Below are 19,519 nucleotides of genomic sequence, written 5' to 3' on the forward strand. Positions count from 1 at the left end.
TTGGTGAAATGATGGGTTTGTGTGACGTTGTTCCAGAGAGGCGTGTTTCGGGCGTGTTTTAAGTGAAGCGCTGTGGAGTTTCTGGCCCGACAGTGGAAACGCAGCAGATTTTGGGCACGGTGCTACTGGCCCGAGGATATTAGCCTGGCACGGCCCGTTTAAAGCCCTGGCTCGCACTGTCCCGACAGTGGAAACGCTGCTAATGCCTACAACTAACGCAACGATTAAGTGATGCACCATCTTGACAGGATTGAAAACGTGGGAAATAATGAGCTTCCAGATCCGGCAGACAAGTGTGCGCATGTCACAAAATGATTTCGATTGAAAGCGTCAGCACATGTAAACACCAGACCGGTTTAGATAACATCCCATGTAAACAGTCAACCGGAATCCGTCAATCAGAACGATCTCAATCAGAATAGCAAAAAAGTGTGCATGTAAACGGGGCTACTGACCGGCATCTGCAAAATGCCTGGCCACAAGAGAATGGATATCTGTCCTTCTTATAGAACTCCTGTGCTCATTGATGCAGATCTTGATCAATGAGCAAGTGATAGTCTCTCTGATTTTATATGTTTCCTGAGTGGTGGTGGTGCTCATAAATGAATTGGTTTTGATGACATTATCACAAGCTGTGCATATCTTACATGGAAAAAAGTAAGTAGAGTGGTTCAAAGTCACATGTTTGTTCTCCTTGATGAAAGTATCCAAATTGACCAGATAATCTTTTATATTACGTCCCCTATAGTATGCAAAAAGGGGAGGCTCCTTGAAGATTTTGTTTCCAATGCCATCAGCTCTCAGAACATGCCAATTGTTATTAACGATGGACTTAATTGTCTGACTATGGACAGTGTAGGTGGTACAGCATATGTGAGACGGTCTATGAGATGACTTAGATTGTGACTTAGCTGATGTAGCTGACTTTTACAATTGCTTGTTTGAATCATTTTCAGGAAATCCTCTTAGAAGGAACTGCTTGTACATCTCATCACACTCCACTTCAAAATCGTCAATGTTCGTACAAATTCTCTTGATTTGAAGAAATTGGCTTTAGGGCAGACCTTTCTTCAGAGGGATATGATGTAAGCTTTTAGCATGAAGTAGCGTGACTGTTGCAGTCCGTGGGTTTTCTATAAAGAGTTGTAAATAAAGTATTATCGTTGACAAAAGTATCCAAAAAGCTGATTTTTTTCAAAACTTGCTTCCATATTAAATGTGATGGTTGGAACAAGATAATTTAAATAATGAACAAAATGATCCAAGTCATCATCCTCTCCCATCCAAATAAAAAATAATATCATTGATATATATCGTTTATAAAAAGGAATATGTGTGGAAAAAGGATTATTGTTGTAAACATGTTCCTGTTCCAAAAATGACATGAAACAGCATGCATAATCTGGTTGCCCCTGTAAAGACCACCCATTGGCCCAAAAACGGTGTCCAACGGTCTGGGCGAAGGTATATAATGCGTGTATGTCTTTTCAGCGCTCCAGTAAAGTTCACTTAATTTATTAGAATTTAGTTTCAATATTACTTTATCTCTACGCTTAATGTGACTCCAATTTCAAATGATAATCAAATTTAGATTGTGTTTCTTATTAGAAAGTAATCATAAATATTGATTATGAACTAATTTAGATCTTTGATTATTCTGGGTATCCCATATTTTCAATTATTCATTCATTAAGGACCCGGTATCGCTTTGAGACGTCACGTCGCGAATGTGCGCTCACAATCAAACGTAGCCAGTTCTGAAATAGTCAGAGGATGCAGAACTATTTTACTCTTAAGCGGTATCACTTTATGCTTCCCAAAAGGTGTAATTTTTGTAATAGTCGCAAGATGCAACGTGCTAAGTCAGTGATAGTCAGAAATCGGAAGGTCTCCTTAATGCAATAGGGTCTGGCTGCAGACTTGCACAATAGGGTCTGGCTGCAGACTTGCACGCACTTGCACGCTCAGACACCAGCGCTTCCTCTGCAAGTGACGTCACTTGCAATCGACACGAATTAACCGGAAATATGTTTCCAGCAGTTCATTCACATTGTATTAACGCTGTTAAAGTACTTACGTGCTATAGCACCTCCGAAATTTCCCCCCAAAAGTTATACTTTGCTAGCCTGGGTTTCCCCATGCTGCCTTGCTCGCAGTGCGATTTTATTCACGCTGCTAGGCAGCCTGGACACCATGGACCAGATTTTCCCCTGAAAAAGGGAAACAATCACAGAACGGGGAGGGAGCAGCAAGACGATGACGACACCAAAGCAGTTTGTTTATATCTATGGATCCAACATGGCATCAGACTCGACATTACCTTCTACCCTTCATGTTTATCTTGCACAAACGGTAATATTTGCTAAACGCCATCGTGTACAAATAAATCTTTGACCCATCATCTTTTTCCTCGTCGAATTTCTGTCGCTCTACATACTTCATCTGGTATAATTGAAGCGATTGGCTATGAGCTACGGACAGGCGCATTTGATAAACATTCATAGCGCCCAATAAACGGCTCTGGGCATTCGTAAACCACGCCTCAAATACGAGAAAATTGACATGTGGTTCCCAGACCAAGTCTCAAATGAGACTTGGTCTGACGTTAGCCAGGCTAATACTTTGCAGCCTGCGTTCATCAAAATATCATGTTATATTATTTATTTGACATTCAAGTAGGCAAATATTGTTTTAATATAACAGCAAAGCTAATGACCATCAAGGATACAAAGGAACAATCAGGTTTATACAATTTAAAGACAAAAACAAAAAAACAAGATATGTATTTTTTCTTTTTATTGTAAATATCAATACCATTAAGAAATGTAATTTTCTTTTTATTGTAAATGTCAATTTTGCATTTAACCAACGTGCAAAATAGACAAATACAACGGACAAATAGACAATATACAATTAGTACAATATAAAGAAACCACTTTTTACCCCTTCCATATATAAAAAACAAAAACACACTGGCACATTATGCACTTTCCTTTATTGCAGTTCGACAGTTTACCTTTAATTTCATGACATCAACTACATATTCAAGAAACATTTGAATGTCATTAATTTCGGTAAAGATGAAGCAAAAGGGTTCCAGAGCATCTATTCTGTCCTCTGGAAACTCAGCCTTCTCTAATCGCTCAATTGCTTCCGCAACGTCTTGTTCCTCCATACACAGTACTTTGGGCACCTGAACAGAACCAAGCAGCACACTTGACTGATCCAAACACCACATGCTTGGCTATCTTCAAATCTGGCATCAATCGACTCTGGGAAATAACACAGAGAACAAGGGAGATACAACTGTGATAAACCAAACACATTGACAACAAAAAATAAAAACAAAGCAACAACTTTTTACAATTATTATGACTTTGTTGCTAGTCATGTAACAAAACAGTGTACCTCTTGTGATGATTCTAGTGGTGCATCCTCCAACACAGGATGCAGTACATCTACCTAAAAATATATAAAATACAAATAAATTAATATTACATTTAAGTCTGTGTTAACTTTATAACTTTTTATTTAAAGATAATTCGCTTTTTTGAGTACCAACTACACAGTACATATACCTGTGATGATAATTCCTGAACCTGATGTTGTGGCTCTACCTGTTAGTCAAACACAACAGCATAAGCAAATCAAACATTCACAAGGTAATATGACATTTTAAGTGTCATATCCCCTAGTATAAGCTTTCACCTGAAAGGTCTCCTCAAACTTCCCTTTCTTTAGTCTAAAAACTGGCTGTCGATCACCCCTTAGGAAGGTTTTAGACTCCTCAGTTAAGTGTGCAAAAACATTTCCATGGCTGTAAAGCATGACAATATTACACATTTTTGTGTAAAAGAGAATTAAAAACATCCAGATGACGAACAAACAAAAAACAATCTTACCATTAACATGAAGACACCGCAGTCATTACCATATGGTTGCCCTGGAAACCCCTTTAATATAGAAAAATACATTAGTGACTACAATTTCAACAAGTAACACTTCAAGACTTGATCAAATTTACCTCTAAATCAAGGCCTGTCTTTTCAGCCCATTTTCCAGGCATTAACCTGTTCGCAATATCTCTGTCGATTACAGATTGTGTTCATTTGAACATTAGCAGTTTTTTCTTAACTTTCATTCACATTTAAATCTGTAGAACAGTTTCTCAAACTGGGTTCAGTGAAAGAGCTAGGGGTTCCATACATTTTTAAATATGGCCTGCAACTATATAGATATTATTAGCATGATATTGATTACAAAACGAGCTTGAATCAGATAGGGATCCCCTAGTACTCTCAGTAACCTCTGAGAAACCCGTTCAAAAACACAATGAGAACAAAACTTCATGCATAATATAGGAAAACAACATCTGAAAAATACATACAATACTATGAACTTCATGAAATAAGTCACAGAACTGTGACTATTAGTGAACAACTGAACATGCAAGCATTGTCAGATCGCACAGATTTCTCAGACCATAAGCTGTCACAATGAAACAAAGGTGTTTAAATCTGAAATCATCACTAATGCAAAAAAGGTCTGAGAAACCTGAAGTACATTAGAACAAGTACAAACCTTCATACAGTCGAAAAAAACAGCTCCAACTGAACAATCCCTGAAATAAGATGATCTTGCAGCATAGACAGGTCATATAAACGTGACCTTCTCTGAACAAAAGCGCAACCGCGCATTTTAAGTAAATTTCTCCAAAGACCTCAACAGAGCTTTGTATCTCTGGTTACCAAATCCGAGTGGTGTCTCAGAACATTTAGAGTCTAAAAAGAGAATTAACCTGTGGGCTGGCTTCAAAACCTAAAGAAAAGAACAGTATTGTTTTTTCCTTAAATAACATTATGAACAGCACAAATTACTTTATTTTATTTTATTTTATTTTCACATTCTTCAAAAAAATTTTTTGTTTTTTATGTGTACTTTTACATCTATTTGGTACTTTCTGCAGTTATACATGCACTGAAATCAAAGCACTACTGGCATGCAAAGACGATTATATAAATATATATACTTGTGGGGCTGAGAAAAGCAGGGTAAAACAAGGTTACTATTGTAAAGTTACTCAAAATATCATGGTTTATAAAAGAAAGCAGTGCAGCATGACTATTGGCAACTGACCTAGAATAGCTTGTCCTAAGTCAAGTCAAGTCAAGTCAAGTTTATTTGTATAGCGCTTTTCACAATACAGATTGTATCAAAGCAGCTTCACAGTATTAAATTAAAATAATACAACAAAGTTTGTTTCAAGAGGAATTTATTGATTGATAAAATTAAATTAAATATCCCCAAAATATCCCCAACTGAGCAAGCCAAAGGCAACAGTGGCAAGGAACCTAAAAACTTCATCAAGTGACCTAATGGTGTCCTAAAACTCCATCAGGTGACCTAATGGAGAAAAAAAAACCTTGGGAGAACCCAGGCTCAGTCGGGGGCCAGTTCTCCTCTGGCATTTATGAGCTAGAGGCCGGATTGTAGTTTGAACTGTAGGATTATATGAATGCCTGGCTGAAGAGATGCGACTTTAATCTAGTTTTAAACTGGGAGAGCGAGTCTGAGCAACGAACAGTATCAGGAAGACTATTCCAGAGTTTTGGAGCCAAATGTGAAAATGCTCTCCCTCCTTTGGTGGTTCTGGATATCCTAGGTATGACCAAAAGCCTCGAATTTAGTGATCTTAAAGAGCGCGATGGATTATAGGGTGATAGAAGATCCGTTAAATAGACTGGAGCTAAGCCGTTTAGGGCTTTATAGGTCAGTAGCAATACCTTGTAATTAATACGGAACTTTATAGGTAACCAATGCAGTGATGATAAAATCGGTGTTATATGATCATATTTTCTTGATCTCGTAAGAACTCTAGCGGCGGCATTTTGGACTAACTGTAGCTTGTTTATTGAGGATGCAGGACAACCAGCTAATAAAGCATTACAGTAATCCAGTCTCGAGGTCATGAATGCATGAACTAACTTTTCTGCATCAGAAACTGATAGCATATTACGTAGCTTAGCAATGTTTCTAAGGTGGAAAAAGGCTGTTTTTGTAACATATGAAATATGATTTTCAAAAGACAGGTTGCAATCGAGTATAACACCTAGGTCTTTTACTGTAGAGGATAAAGTAACAGGACATCCTATGATGTTAAAGTTGTATTGTGCGAGGTTTTGTGGGCGGTTTTTTGAACCGATAAGTATTACCTCGGTCTTGTCTGGATTTAATAAAAGAAAATTACGGGTCATCCAATCTTTTATATCTTTAACACACTCTGTCAATTTGGAAAATTTAGCGTTTTCATCCGGCCGTGATGAAATATATATTTGAGTGTCATCAGCATAACAATGGAAACTAATTCCATGTTTCCTTATAATATTTCCAAGTGGCATCATATATATTGAAAATAACAGAGGGCCTAATACAGATCCCTGCGGCACTCCATAGTTTACTGGAGTTATGATCGATTTTTCTCCATTTAAATAGACAAAATGGTAGCGGTCAGATAGGTATGATTTGAACCAGCTTAGTGCTTGTCCTTGAACACCAGTATAATTTTGTAGTCGATCTAAGAGTATTGTGTGATCTATAGTATCGAACGCAGCACTAAGATCAAGTAAAACTAGTATTGAGATACAGCCTTGGTCAGAAGCTAAAAGTAAATCATTTGTGATTTTAACGAGCGCAGTTTCAGTGCTATGATGCGGTCTAAATCCAGACTGAAACTTTTCATAGATCTCATTTTGTTGCAAGAAAGAGCCCAGTTGAGCGGACACCACTTTTTCTAATATTTTAGACATAAATGGAAGATTTGAAATGGGTCTATAATTTGCTAGATTATTATGATCTAATTGTGGTTTCTTAATGAGAGGTTTTATAACTGCCAGTTTAAATGTTCTTGGAACATGACCTAAAGATAAAGACGAGTTAATAATATTGAGGAGAGGATCTTCCACTACAGGTAACACTTCTTTCAGTAGTTTAGTTGGTATAGGATCTAATAAACATGTTGTTGTTTTAGATGAAGTGATAAGTTTATTTAACTCTTTTTGTTCTATAGTTGTAAAGCACTGTAATTGTTCTTTCGGGGTGATAATTGAAGCTGAATTATAAGGCGCGATTGAAGATTGAACGTTTACAATTGTGGTTCTGATGCTTTCTATTTTCTCAGTGAAGAAGTTCATGAAATCATTACTACTGAACTGTAACGGGATATTTTGTTCGGGTGACGTCTGTTTATTTGTTAGTCTAGCCACGGTGTTAAATAAAAACCTTGGATTGTTTTGGTTGTTTTCTATTAGTTTGCGGAGGTGCTCAGCCCTGGCCGCTTTTAGGGCCTTTTTCTAACGTGACATACTGTCTTTCCACGCGATTCTAAAGACCTCTAAATTAGTTTGTTTCCATTTACGCTCTAAAATACGGGTTTCTCTCTTTAAAACATGCGTAGTATTGTTATACCACGGTGCTTTATTTTTCTCTCTGACCTTTTTTAATTTAATAGGTGCAACCACATCCAATGTTCTAGAGAGAATGGTGCTCATAGTGCTAGTTAGTTCTTCTAGTTCATCTGTTTGTTTGGGTTCAGGCAGCAGCTGAGACAGATTAGATAAGCAATTTGAGAAATTATCTATGGTGGATGGGAGGATTGTTCTGCCTGGTTGATAACGCGACGCCGCATGACATATTACAGCAGTACGTAATATGCAAGTTACCATGTAGTGATCAGTGACTTCATCACTTTGTGGAATGATATCTATATCGGTTGGATCGGTTCCATGTGATATAATTAAATCGAGTGTATGATTAAGACGATGTGTTGGTCCGGTGACGTTTTGCTTGACCCCAAATGAATTTAATAAATCTGTAAACGCAGCTCCTAACGCATCATTTGGATTATCTACGTGTATGTTAAAATCTCCAACAATTAGTGCTTTATCGACATTGACTAATAGGTCTGAGAGAAAATCTGCAAACTCTTTTAGGAAATCAGCGTAAGGCCCTGGCGGTCTATATACGGTAGCCAAGGCTAGAGATAATAGGGATGTTTTTCTAACATCTAAGAGCGTAACATTTAGTACAAGTACTTCAAATGAAATAAACTTATAACCCGTTTTCTGGGTAACATTTAGAATATCTTTATAAATGGTTGCAACACCTCCGCCACGACCAATCAGACGGGGCTCATGCTTATAACAGTATCCAGGAGGAGTAGACTCATTAATACCGAAATAATCATTTGGTTTAAGCCAGGTTTCAGTAAGGCAAAGTACATCGAAGCTATTATCTGTGACTATTTCATTTACAATAACTGCCTTAGGTGTGAGTGATCTAATGTTTAGAAGACCTAGCTTTAGAAATAGTTTTTGTTTACTAATAGCAACATTTTCTGTTTTAATAACAATTAGATTTTTCCTAGATCCTGCATTAGATTTATTATTTGATCTCACTAAACGAGGAATAGACACGGTTTCTATGCAATGTTCTACACTAGTATTTATATCAGTTGAATTGGTGCAGCAGAGACTATGATTTGGACTTTTGGTTACTAGTCAAAGGGTATTTAACATTTTGGAGATGTTATCTGACAGGAGATCCGCTCCGAATCTGCTTGGGTGTAAGCCATCAGCACGGAAAAGCCTAGGACGCTCCCAAAACAGATTCCAATTATTTACAAAGAGCAGTTTCTGCTCATTGCACCATGACATTAACCATTCATTTAGCGCAAATAATCTGCTGAACTTTTCATGCCCTAGTCGGTACGTGGGAAGCGGTCCTGACACAATGATCGTTGTTTCAGGCGATGTGCTGCGTACCGTATCGATTAGATTCCTGAAGTCTTTCTTCAGAATCTCCGTCTGGCGCAGCCTGATGTCGTTCACTCCCGCGTGCAGGACCACAGTTCCGACGCGCTCGTCACCGTTCAGGATCTCGGGAACGCGAGCAGCGATTTCAGAAACACGAGCACCAGGAAAGCAGTGACTTTGCACCTTACTTTTACCTAACGTAGCGTGTACGTGCCGAACGATGGAATCGCCGATGATCACAGCATCGCGTTCTGTTTCGCGTAGAGGGGAGAAGCGGTTTTGTGTCGATAACTCGAAAACCGGGAGGGTCGGAGAAAGTCTTGATCTAAACCTGACTCGCGTCTTCCGCTGCGGAACCACCCATGCTTCGTGGTGGCGTGTTGGAGCCGGAGTGAACGAGACCATGGCTGATTGCGACCGATGCTGAGGAACGCACGGAGTAGACGCGGTCGGAGTCAGCGGGTTAGTAACATTAAACACTGATTTGTGTGCATCGGCGCGTGATGTTTCAAGAGCCAAACACCGGTCTCTCAGCTCGGCCTGTCTCAATAAAAGGTTGTGGATCTGTTTCTCAACGGCTTCCAGCGCAGACTGCAGTGCGTGCAGCTCAAATGTGTCCTCACCTGCACCAAGCGGTAGACTACTTACATCTGATATATTCGCCATTTTAACAGATGGACAGTGAGTTAGCAACGAAGCTACCAGTGATGCTATCAATATTAATACTAATTTATATTATAAGTTTGTTTATAAGTGAGTGTGGAGAAGACGCGTTCAGCCGTGATCCATGGACGTAACCTTTAAGAGTATGCAGCGTTGGATCACTAATAGGCTTGAGACGCGTCTGCTCAACAGTCCGCGTTGTAACAATGAGGTTTGAGCAGTAACATTAGTGCTTCTCAGTGAGGAAAAGTAGAAAATGTTCGTTGTAAGCGAGTTTAAAGAGAAAAATCAAGAATTATAAATCAAATCGATAGAGCTCCAAAAACAACAACGCATTCAGACGCAACGCATGATAATAACAGGACAAGACATTACTCACCGTGTTTGTTGAGTGTTTCTTACTCACCTGAGCTTTTATGAACTCAAAGGCGCGAGCGCGAGAGAGAAAATGAATAAATAAAATAGCTGAGCGCACGGGTGGCGCGTTTACAGGCTAGCGAATTACTAGCGTGTTGTGCTAGTAGTAACGGAAGCTAGCGATGTCAGGGTTGGGTAAGCTGTATTTAGTAGTAATATAAACAACTAGAAATTGTTGTAAATGATGGTTCAAAACAAGGAAATACGAGGCTAAGACGGAGCTTACAGCACCGAAGCAGACACACTCACAGCAGGCAGCGAGGCAGAGAGAAAAATCAAGAATTATAAATCAAATCAATAGAGCTCCAAAAACAACAACGTATTCAGACGCGACGCATGATAATAACAGGACAAGACATTACTCACCGTGTTTGTAGAGTGATTCTTACTCACCTGAGCTTTTATGAACTCAAAGGCGCGAGCGCGCGAGAGAAAATAAATAAATAAAAATAGCTGAGCGCACGGGTGGCGCCTAAACAGGCTAGCGAATTACTAGCGTGCTGTGCTAGTAGTAACGGAAGCTAGCGATGTTGGGTAAGCTGTATTTAGTAGTAGTATAAACAACTAGAAATTGTAGTAAATGATGGTTCAAAACAAGGAAATACGAGGCTAAGACGGAGCTTACAGCACCGAAGCAAACACACTCACAGCAGGCAGCGAGGTCTAAGTCAGACAGGATGATATATTCAATTCCATGAGGTCTGTGACCACATTGCAGCTGTACTTCCAGAAGCTTCTGGTTTGTGGATGTGTTCTTATGATGAATGATGTTGCGCATCATAAAGATATGTGTTGATGGTGCCATGTTGTCGAGGAAATAGTTACTTTTTCGCCAGCTTGCAAAAAACTGTTCTGCTATTTGACTATTTAGCCAACCCTGTAGCTCTGGAACCAGGCTGATTCTTCTGAGTACTTCCTGGGGGTCTTTTGTGTTCGATTCATGAAGTTTGTCATATAACACGTAGTGCTCAGATGATCCAGTGATGGGATGGCATTTGATATTCAAATTGTCTGTCTTCTCAAACAACCAAGGAAGAGAGACGTTTAGTTTGCCCTGCTTTGCTGAACTGATGTTGTCTGGTGTTGGCTCAGCTAGTCTCCCTTCATGGGGTTGAAATGGAAAAGCAGTGGGTACACGCAAGCCTCGCGCAAAGTCATAGACACTAACATTAGGAATGTGCTTCCATGACAACAACAGGTCCGCAAAATCTCTGGGACTTTCGGCTCTCAAATTGAACTTTATACTATACACCACACCATGTGAGCATAGGATAACTGACCAGCCAGCTGGAAAAGCCATAATAAAAACATGTAAAATTATCATCTCATTAAAGTAATATGCCCACCTGATGCTCCCCAGATTTTCTGGAACATTTTGTCATATGACTGCCTGTTCTGCATCTCCGCTCTTAATCTTGAAACTAGATCCATGCGAGAACCTTTAGAGTCAATATTACAGGCTTTGCATAGATTTCGGACAACACCGACCTGTTAAATAATGCAAGCACATTGTCAGAACAATCCTTTTGTCTCAAAGATCACATGATTCAACTGAAGTTGAATTTTATGAAGATTTCTACCTTCTGCTTCATCAGCTCATCCACAAGACGGTCTTCTGAGACATTCATCATTTGAGCTTCAGCTGATTTGACCTTTGCTGCAACAACTTTGGATTTTTTTTTCACATTTAATATTCTACACAATATGAAAACTAAAGCATTTCAGAGGAAAAATTATTTGATCAAAATTCAATAAATAATTCCCAGAAGAGACCATAACAAAGAGGAATTTATTGTTGGTTTAAAAAACAAACAAAAAACAACACTTACTGGGGACAAATCCTCGAGCAATCACCTCAAGATTAACTGATTTCCAGAAATCCTCAATGTCAACTTCCCCTCTAAAATCAGATGGAGGCTCTTTGAGGTCACTCACTTACAAAAATGAAACAAACAAAAAAGTGAGACAGACAGATAGATAGTCGGTTGTTCAGTCATATGTGCGGATAGATAGTATTTCAAGAAAAGTACTTTTACATTTCATTACACTGGTTACTATATTAAAGAAAACAAACTCTTACCTGACATGCTAAAAACACCCTTCTTATGCAAGTCCTTGATGACCACGGGAGGATGGTAGCCACAGTTAACACAAGAATACAAGTATTCGGTATCTGTCAAGGCCTCAAAATGACCGTAACCACGAATTATGGGTTATTGGGTTATTTTGTTACTCTGTTGGGTTATTTTATTCTCCGGAGGCGCTCCAAAGTATCTATAGCCCTGGAAACTGATACATGGTTCTAGAATAGACATAACAGGAATGGGTCAACCATTTTTTTTTATAGCTTAATTATTGTATAGATATGTGTGTCATTAAACACTATGCAATAAAGACAAACCTGTAAACTGTGTCTTAGGTACAGACACAGTTCAAGACTCAGAAGCACATGATCATCAAAATTGTGGAGACCATCCTGCCATTCCTGGTACCTATAAATCATATTACACCCTGGGCATCTTCTGGTGTAAGTAGAGATGTCTAAAAAGAGTAAGTGCAAGTAGCATTCATGAATGATTATGATACAATCTAATATGACTAGTGAACATACGTTTTTGAATGTTGAACTTACTGTCAATGAAACTTTCCATGGTGACAATTTTAGCTTTTGCAGTAATCAGCAGTGGCATGTCAAGTGCAGTTTCACCACTGCAGATCATACACGTTGTTTCAACTGGAAGATAAGTTGATGGAAATTCCTTTGATTTGGTTGCTGCTTCTGGAAGATTAGCTGGAATTTTCTTCCACTTATATATATATTCCACAGTGCTTTGAAGGTCAATTGGGAAAGTGAAGATGTGCTCTTCTGAGGGCTGGAGACCCAAGGCGTCACTTGATTTAGAATCTTTGTGTGTTGTGAACAAGTTCTTATTTGTTTGGAAAAAGTGCCATTTGGCTATGTTTTTGTGAGGGCAAGACATTCGTGGCTTTGCACATGGGCAGTGCCAAGTACTTGCAGTTGAATTGTATGTTACCATTACTCTTCCAAGGCGATTATAGTGATGAACAGTAGGCTCATGTATGGAGAGAGTGATTTGCTTTTGAGATTCACCTAATGCCACAACACTGAAAAAGGAGCATGAGCAGTCTGAGCTATTTTTTGTCTTTTCAAACAAACTGCCTTCTTTGACTCTCCTATGAATTTAAGCTCGACCATCTCATCAAGGATTCTTGGTTCCAGGTGCTCATCAAATGCTCTCTCAAAACAATAATACAGTGAATGAAGGTGTTCACAGAGACTAAACGTGTTTCCACTCCGGTGAGCAAGTAGCTGGTACTGGCGACACTCCTCCAACTCACATCTAACATAATGAGCTTTGCCCCACGTCTTCCTCTGAACATGAACTGGTATAATGAAACCATGAACACTTCTTTGAACTGCTGACAGTCCATTTGAGGGATCAACAGACACACTGGAAAGATGCAAGTGCATTGTAATATCTTTCGAATGGTCAGTATGTTTTCTGTTAATGTGGATTATCAAGTTCTTTTTTAGCACAGTGACGGAACGATGTGGGCATTTAATCACATTTTGCCTTTTTGGCAAATGTAAACCTGACGTTGTGGACAGAGAAGCCACTGCAGGTGTCGCTGTAGATGGCAGTGAGGACAGTGCAGCTGATGTTGAGGACAAATTGACCACTGCAGGTGTCGCTGTAGATGGCAGTGAGGATGGTGCAGCTGATGTTGAGGACAAATTAACCACCGCAGGTGTCGCTGTAGACGCTGATGCTTTCGACTGGTCAGTATGTTTTCTGTTTATGTGGATTATCAAGTTCTTTTTTAGCACAGTGACGGAACAAAATGTGGCCATTTAATCACATTTTGCCTTTTTGGCAAATGTGAACCTGACGTTGTGGACAGAGAAGCCACCGCAGGTGTCGCTGTAGATGGCAGTGAGGATAGTGCAGCTGATGTTGAGGACAAATTGACCACCGCAGGTGTCGCTGTAGATGGCAGTGAGGACAGTTCAAGTAGTAATAGGATACGGCATATGTCAAAATGATTGATGGCCTCTCTAATTGATTAATGGGGTTGACCTTTGCCCTTGCCCTGACCTTGCCCTAGTGTTGACCTGCCCTAGCGGTGACCTTGCCCTCTCGCTGACATTGTCACCTTTGACCTTGTATCTTCCGGGGTTTGGAAATGACCTATGACCGTTGATTAATGGGGGTATTTATGACCTTGTGTATATAAGGGATTCATTGATGCCTATTTTAACTTTGGCCCGGTTATAAAGACAGAGAAAAAGGGTCTCCATGGATGAAAATGGGTAATATTTATGGCCTTGTGTTATGTCCCGGTTGAATCCAGAGGATGTGGGACGAACAATTAATTTAATTTACGGGGTGGAAAGTCAAGCAGGCGACACACGAGTTCAAATTTTAACAGAAATGTGTTATATATATATGCAGCAAACGGAAAAACGATCTCCACCGAAGACAGTCAGGGGACAACTAAAACAACTTGCAGGAAAAATAGAGAATGCTGAAAGTTATAAAAAATATATATATATATAAAAAACGGTCGTCTGTAAAATAACAAAAAGAGACAAAATTAATACACACTAACAGGGACATGCAATAATTGTTTATCTAAGGCGCACCGTCCTTCCCCGACACCCGCGGCTTCCACAGTAGATTGCGGCAGCACAACACAGCACACACGGTGACACGCCGCCAACACGATTCGACATTCGATCACAGCACAGGACACACTGACACGATGCCAACACGATCAGACTCTTCTCTCCCTCACTCCAGCCTTGAGGGCTTTATCCCTGCAGCTGATTAGCAACAACCAGCCGCAGCTGCGAGATTGATACCCGCAGCTGATTAACAGCAACCAGCTGCAGCTGCGAGATTGACGTCACAGCACCGGCACATACCTAGAGAGAGAGAGCACAAAAAAAAAACAGGGACCACAAATAATAACCCCAATACAGGACCTTACGGGACATAACACCCCCTCCCATAAGAGCAAACCCCTAAACACCTGGGTTTGCAACATAATCAACCACAGCATTTAACAATCTCACCCACGGGATAACGCGTCTGCCATGATGTTTTCAACTCCCTTCTTGTACTTGATGGTAATGTTGTAGTTCTGGGCCAGGAGTACCCAGCGCATAAGGCGCTGGTTGCTGTTATACATCTGGTTTAAAAACACAAGCGGGTTATGGTCGGTGTATACAGTTACCGGTTGGGAACTAGACCCAACATACACATCAAAATGCTGAAGAGCTAGTAGCAGGGCTAACGTCTCCTTCTCAATAGTTGAGTAGTTCAGCTGGTGCTTTTTAAACTTCGCTGAGAAGTAGCAAACAGGCCGACCTATCCCACCATCATCTTCCTGTAACAGCACCGCCCCAGCTCCAATATCGGGCATCAACCTCTACTGAAAAGGCAGATTGAAGTCAGGAGCCGATAACACAGGGCCACTGCAAAGGAGGGATTTGGCTGACTGAAATGAGTGCACACTTTCCTTGGTCCACACAAAAGGAACCGCAGGACTGCACAACTTAGTCAAAGGAGCAACTATATCTGAGAAGTTTCGGCAGAAACAACGATAGTAGCCCACCATGCCTAGAAAACGTCTAAGCTCTCGCCTAGTAGTAGGGGTTGGAAAAGACAAAATAGCCTCGACCTTGGCGTCCACAGGTCGAACTTGTCCCTGACCAACTTGTTTGCCTAGATACGTGACGGTCACTTTCCCAAATTCACACTTTTCTAGATTAAGTGTAAGGGAGGCGTCAGCTGGGAGCGTGAGAAACTTCTTCAACCTAGACATGTGGCTCCTCCAGTCATGGTCGTTGTAGCGTCTGGGCTATGAATCATTCTTTCATTTGTTCTGAATTAACAAATTCTGACTCTGTGTTTCCGAACACATTCTTTCATTCCGGACTAGATCTTGATAACATATGCTCTCTCTCTCTCAGAAGAGCTTTTAACCTGTGACCCATCCAATGTAACTCACAGCTTTGGGTGCCGCTGGGTCTGCACCCCCAGCTGTTTATGACACCTTTAGGGGATCCTCGAGACACTCCAGGACCCAAAACCAACATTCTTTCTCCCCTGTGGTGAGCTTCACAGATATCCACAGGAGAGATATGGACGTTCTCCGTGACTCAGACCTTCCACACACACACACACACACACACAGACATTCCAATACACACACACCCAAACATTTCTTTAAACTCATCATATAAAGTCATTTCTAAAGGTATATGATATATTGTTTTGGTGTGTTGCATGTTTTCCCATGTTACAATAGCATAGCCATGATTTTTCTAGTCATGTAGTGAACTTTAAATGCTTATAATATGCATATCTTATGTATTTTTGTATTCCTATAATCTTTCATATGACGTGTTTGATATCATTTTGAATCTTGAGACTGTTGTATTACAAATGTATTAAATGTTTAATTAAGGTTTCAACATTAAAAGTTAAGACTTTGATTTTAGTAGGGTCAGTTTCTAGCTAGAGACTCCGGCCAGTCCTGTTTTCTCTATTGTGTTTTAAATGAGTCAGATCACTGAGAATCTCACCTTTTGTTCTGCAAATGGCTTTCGGAGCCCAAATGGCTCTTGGAGCTCCAGCCCCAGACGTTGAATCGTTAGGCTAATTGGATTAGCAATGCAATAGACTGTTGTGCTGATTGAATTAGGATTGGCCAGACCCTCAGAGTAGGGTGTGTTCCTACTTCATTTGCATGCTTTGTTCAGAGTCTCCGCCTCTATGTAATCCCTCCCCCTTGGAATGTATATAACTACAATGCATACTGTATTAGATTTAGATTGTTGGATGACTGCAGCCACGTACAGCGAAGTTCTCAATAAAGAATAACTTCTGTTTGAACGCGATCCCAACGTCTCCTGGTCTGCTTTGAAGAAGGAAAAAGTTCCCAACAAGATCTAACGGAGTTGAATCTCGATAATAGATTGCAATGATATGATTATTACTATATGAACCATCTTTCTGGAGTAGAAATTACGAATTCTGACACCGTCATAACTTATGCAGATAAAACGTGCCGGACAGGACAAAGGAAATGTTCCCTCTCGAAAATCTCTGAAGTTGATTTGTTATTCACGCGAAAGGAGGCATGAACGAGGATTTCCTTAAGAGAACGGCACATCCAGTTCCTCTTCACTTCAGTATTTCATCCTTAGGTATCCTCTTCGGTTTTCTTCACTTCGGTTTCTTTTTAGCTTTAGTTTTAGTCTTTTGTCTTTGTTTTTCATATTCTCCTTTGTTCATTTCCACCTATGAGTGAACTGAACTTAGCCTGAATTATTTCTGTGGTAACTTCACTTTCAATGGACTTTTAAACTCCCGCGACTCTGCTCGCCACAGAAGAAACGAGAGAGAGCACGCCCAGCTCTGAAGGACTGACACACGCGCGCCTTCTTTCCTCAGCAACACAAAGAGAACTCTATGCGAGTAGGCTATTAGCTTTATCAAGCTTTTAATGCGTTAAAATTGTTTACCCTGCTTAGGGTGATTTGATTTCTTGTTGTCTCTCAAAGGTTACCTTGTCTGTGATTGTGATCACACTGTGATCATTCTGTGATCTCTCTCTATTCCTCTCACTCTCTCATTCTCATTCTCTTTCATCGTACTGCCATTATTCTGTTGTATATATATATATATATATATATATATATATATATATATATATTCCGTGTGTAATTGTAGGTTGTAGTTTCATTTATTATTGTTTTTGGGGTCCTTGAGATGTTCTGACATGCCCTTCCATTTGTACTTTTTTTCAGTTGCTTATAAACATATTAATGGCAAAGGTGTAATTACACTCTATTTAGCACAAACAGGGCTACCATAATATATGAGCAACATGTATGTACATGTTTGTATTTTTGAGAGAATAATGTTTATGCATGGTTATTGAAAAAGCTAAAAATTAAAGTTTCTGAAATAACGCCACAAAACACATACTAAATATGTGTCCATAAGACTTCTGAATAATGCATTTTGTCGCCTAGAGTTTTTTCTTCAAAATGATGTGAAAATCATCCTGCCTAATCCTTCACATAAAACTATACATTGATTTAAATTTTGTAAGATACTTTTTGTTTGGAAAGGCAATATGCGGGTGGGCGTAAACAATCCAACACCATCATGAATATTGAGTGGTTCACACCTGAGAAGTTCACACCCATAATTAGCCTTTCATTCAGGTGTGTCACTGAGCCACAAGAAAGAATGCAAGGACAATATATATATATATATATAATTGGTTCACAGTTGGAAACACAGTTGTTGTTGTTGTTTTTTTTTACAAATTGTGCTTGCAAATTGTATACTATCCAAGGTAAACATTTCTAGTAATAGTGCAGTTAATTGTTCTCACTGTATTTTCAGAAAGTTTTGGAATATATTATCTACCCAAATGTGTCACTAATAAAGCACAATAAAAATAATTTAAAGAGAAGGCTTATATTGACCTTTTAAGATTTTGTTTACATCTATCCTTGTATATATATATATATATATATATATATTTGATATTTTATTAAGAAGGTTATACAATTACAACAACAATTAAAATGTTAACAATATTTCCAGAGTAATCTTTCTTTGTGAAAACTAAAGTATAAATTTTATCATACGTATTTCAAAGTAAAGGATTCATTAGTTTGAATATAGCCTACATTGGAACAAACACTAGGCCTATAATAACATCTTAGTTGATTACTTTATTTTTGACAAAACATTATATATTTATATTATATATATATATATATATATATATATATATATATATATATATATATATATATATATATATTAGGGGTGTAACGGTTCACAAAATTCACAGTTCGGTTCGATACGATACACGTGTGTCACGGTTCGGTACGGTTCGGTTCGGTACGTTTTCCATAGGCTACAGCAAAAATAAATAAATGCCAGAGAAATTTCCTTGAATTATTTTTTTTATTATTATTATTTTATTTAATGAAACTAACATCATAAAGTATGATAAAAAAAAATTCTTGCTTTTTTTACTGAGCAATAATGGAGCTATACTTGACTCTTCTTATGAGCATATAAAACAAAACAGCTCCTTGGACAAAATGAAATGTAATATTGTAGTAGTAGGCTAGTTATAAACAAAGGTTTATTTTAGTTCAGATTAACATTTGAGGGCAGCAATTGTATTCATAATGTCAAAATAAAACAGACGTAATGTTACTTGAAAGCATTATAGCCCACTATTCCTGACAAACTTCCATACCTTGCAGTTAGTGTTATTACAGCAAATCCATTCCACGGTGAATGTTGCTGATCTGTGGACACCGGCAGTTCATTCATGGCACAATGTTTCTTCCTGGTTTCCACGTCAGCGCTGTTTGATCCGTTAATAACGGAGAAATGTGCATGTTTCTCACTAGATCTCGCAGCGATGTTATTACTTCAGTGGCGAATTCAAAAAGCATTTGCAATTCAAATGCTTTCTTTACTGGTCTGGATCTCTTAGCGCTGTGTGGTGTTGCTTGATCAGGCTCGCGCATAGGGCTCGCGAGTCACGCTTCACAGGTCAAA

The 19,519-nt window shown here is 39.1% G+C and overlaps 1 protein-coding gene across 1 annotated transcript; it reads right to left on the reverse strand.

Annotated features, from left to right (window-relative positions):
- Positions 1-5,161: 5,161 nt before the first annotated feature.
- Positions 5,162-10,544, reverse strand: LOC309508449 (uncharacterized protein). Its single transcript, XM_082183089.1, has 2 exons — positions 10,284-10,544; positions 5,162-9,894 (listed from the first exon to the last, which is right to left on the reverse strand). The coding sequence occupies exon 2, from the start codon at positions 9,474-9,476 to the stop codon at positions 8,556-8,558; it is 921 nt and encodes a 306-aa protein (XP_082039215.1). The 5' UTR covers positions 9,477-9,894; positions 10,284-10,544; the 3' UTR covers positions 5,162-8,555.
- Between the last annotated feature and the right edge of the window lie 8,975 nt (positions 10,545-19,519).

Source organism: Leuciscus leuciscus, assembly GCF_965113295.1.
Source record: "Leuciscus leuciscus genome assembly, chromosome: 10".
Classification (NCBI taxonomy): Eukaryota; Metazoa; Chordata; class Actinopteri; order Cypriniformes; family Leuciscidae; genus Leuciscus; species Leuciscus leuciscus.

Excerpts from the sequence above, each read along its gene's own strand:
- LOC309508449 (XM_082183089.1), bottom strand. The coding sequence starts at position 9,476 with ATGGCGAATATATCAGATGTAAGTAGTCTACCGCTTGGTGCAGGTGAG.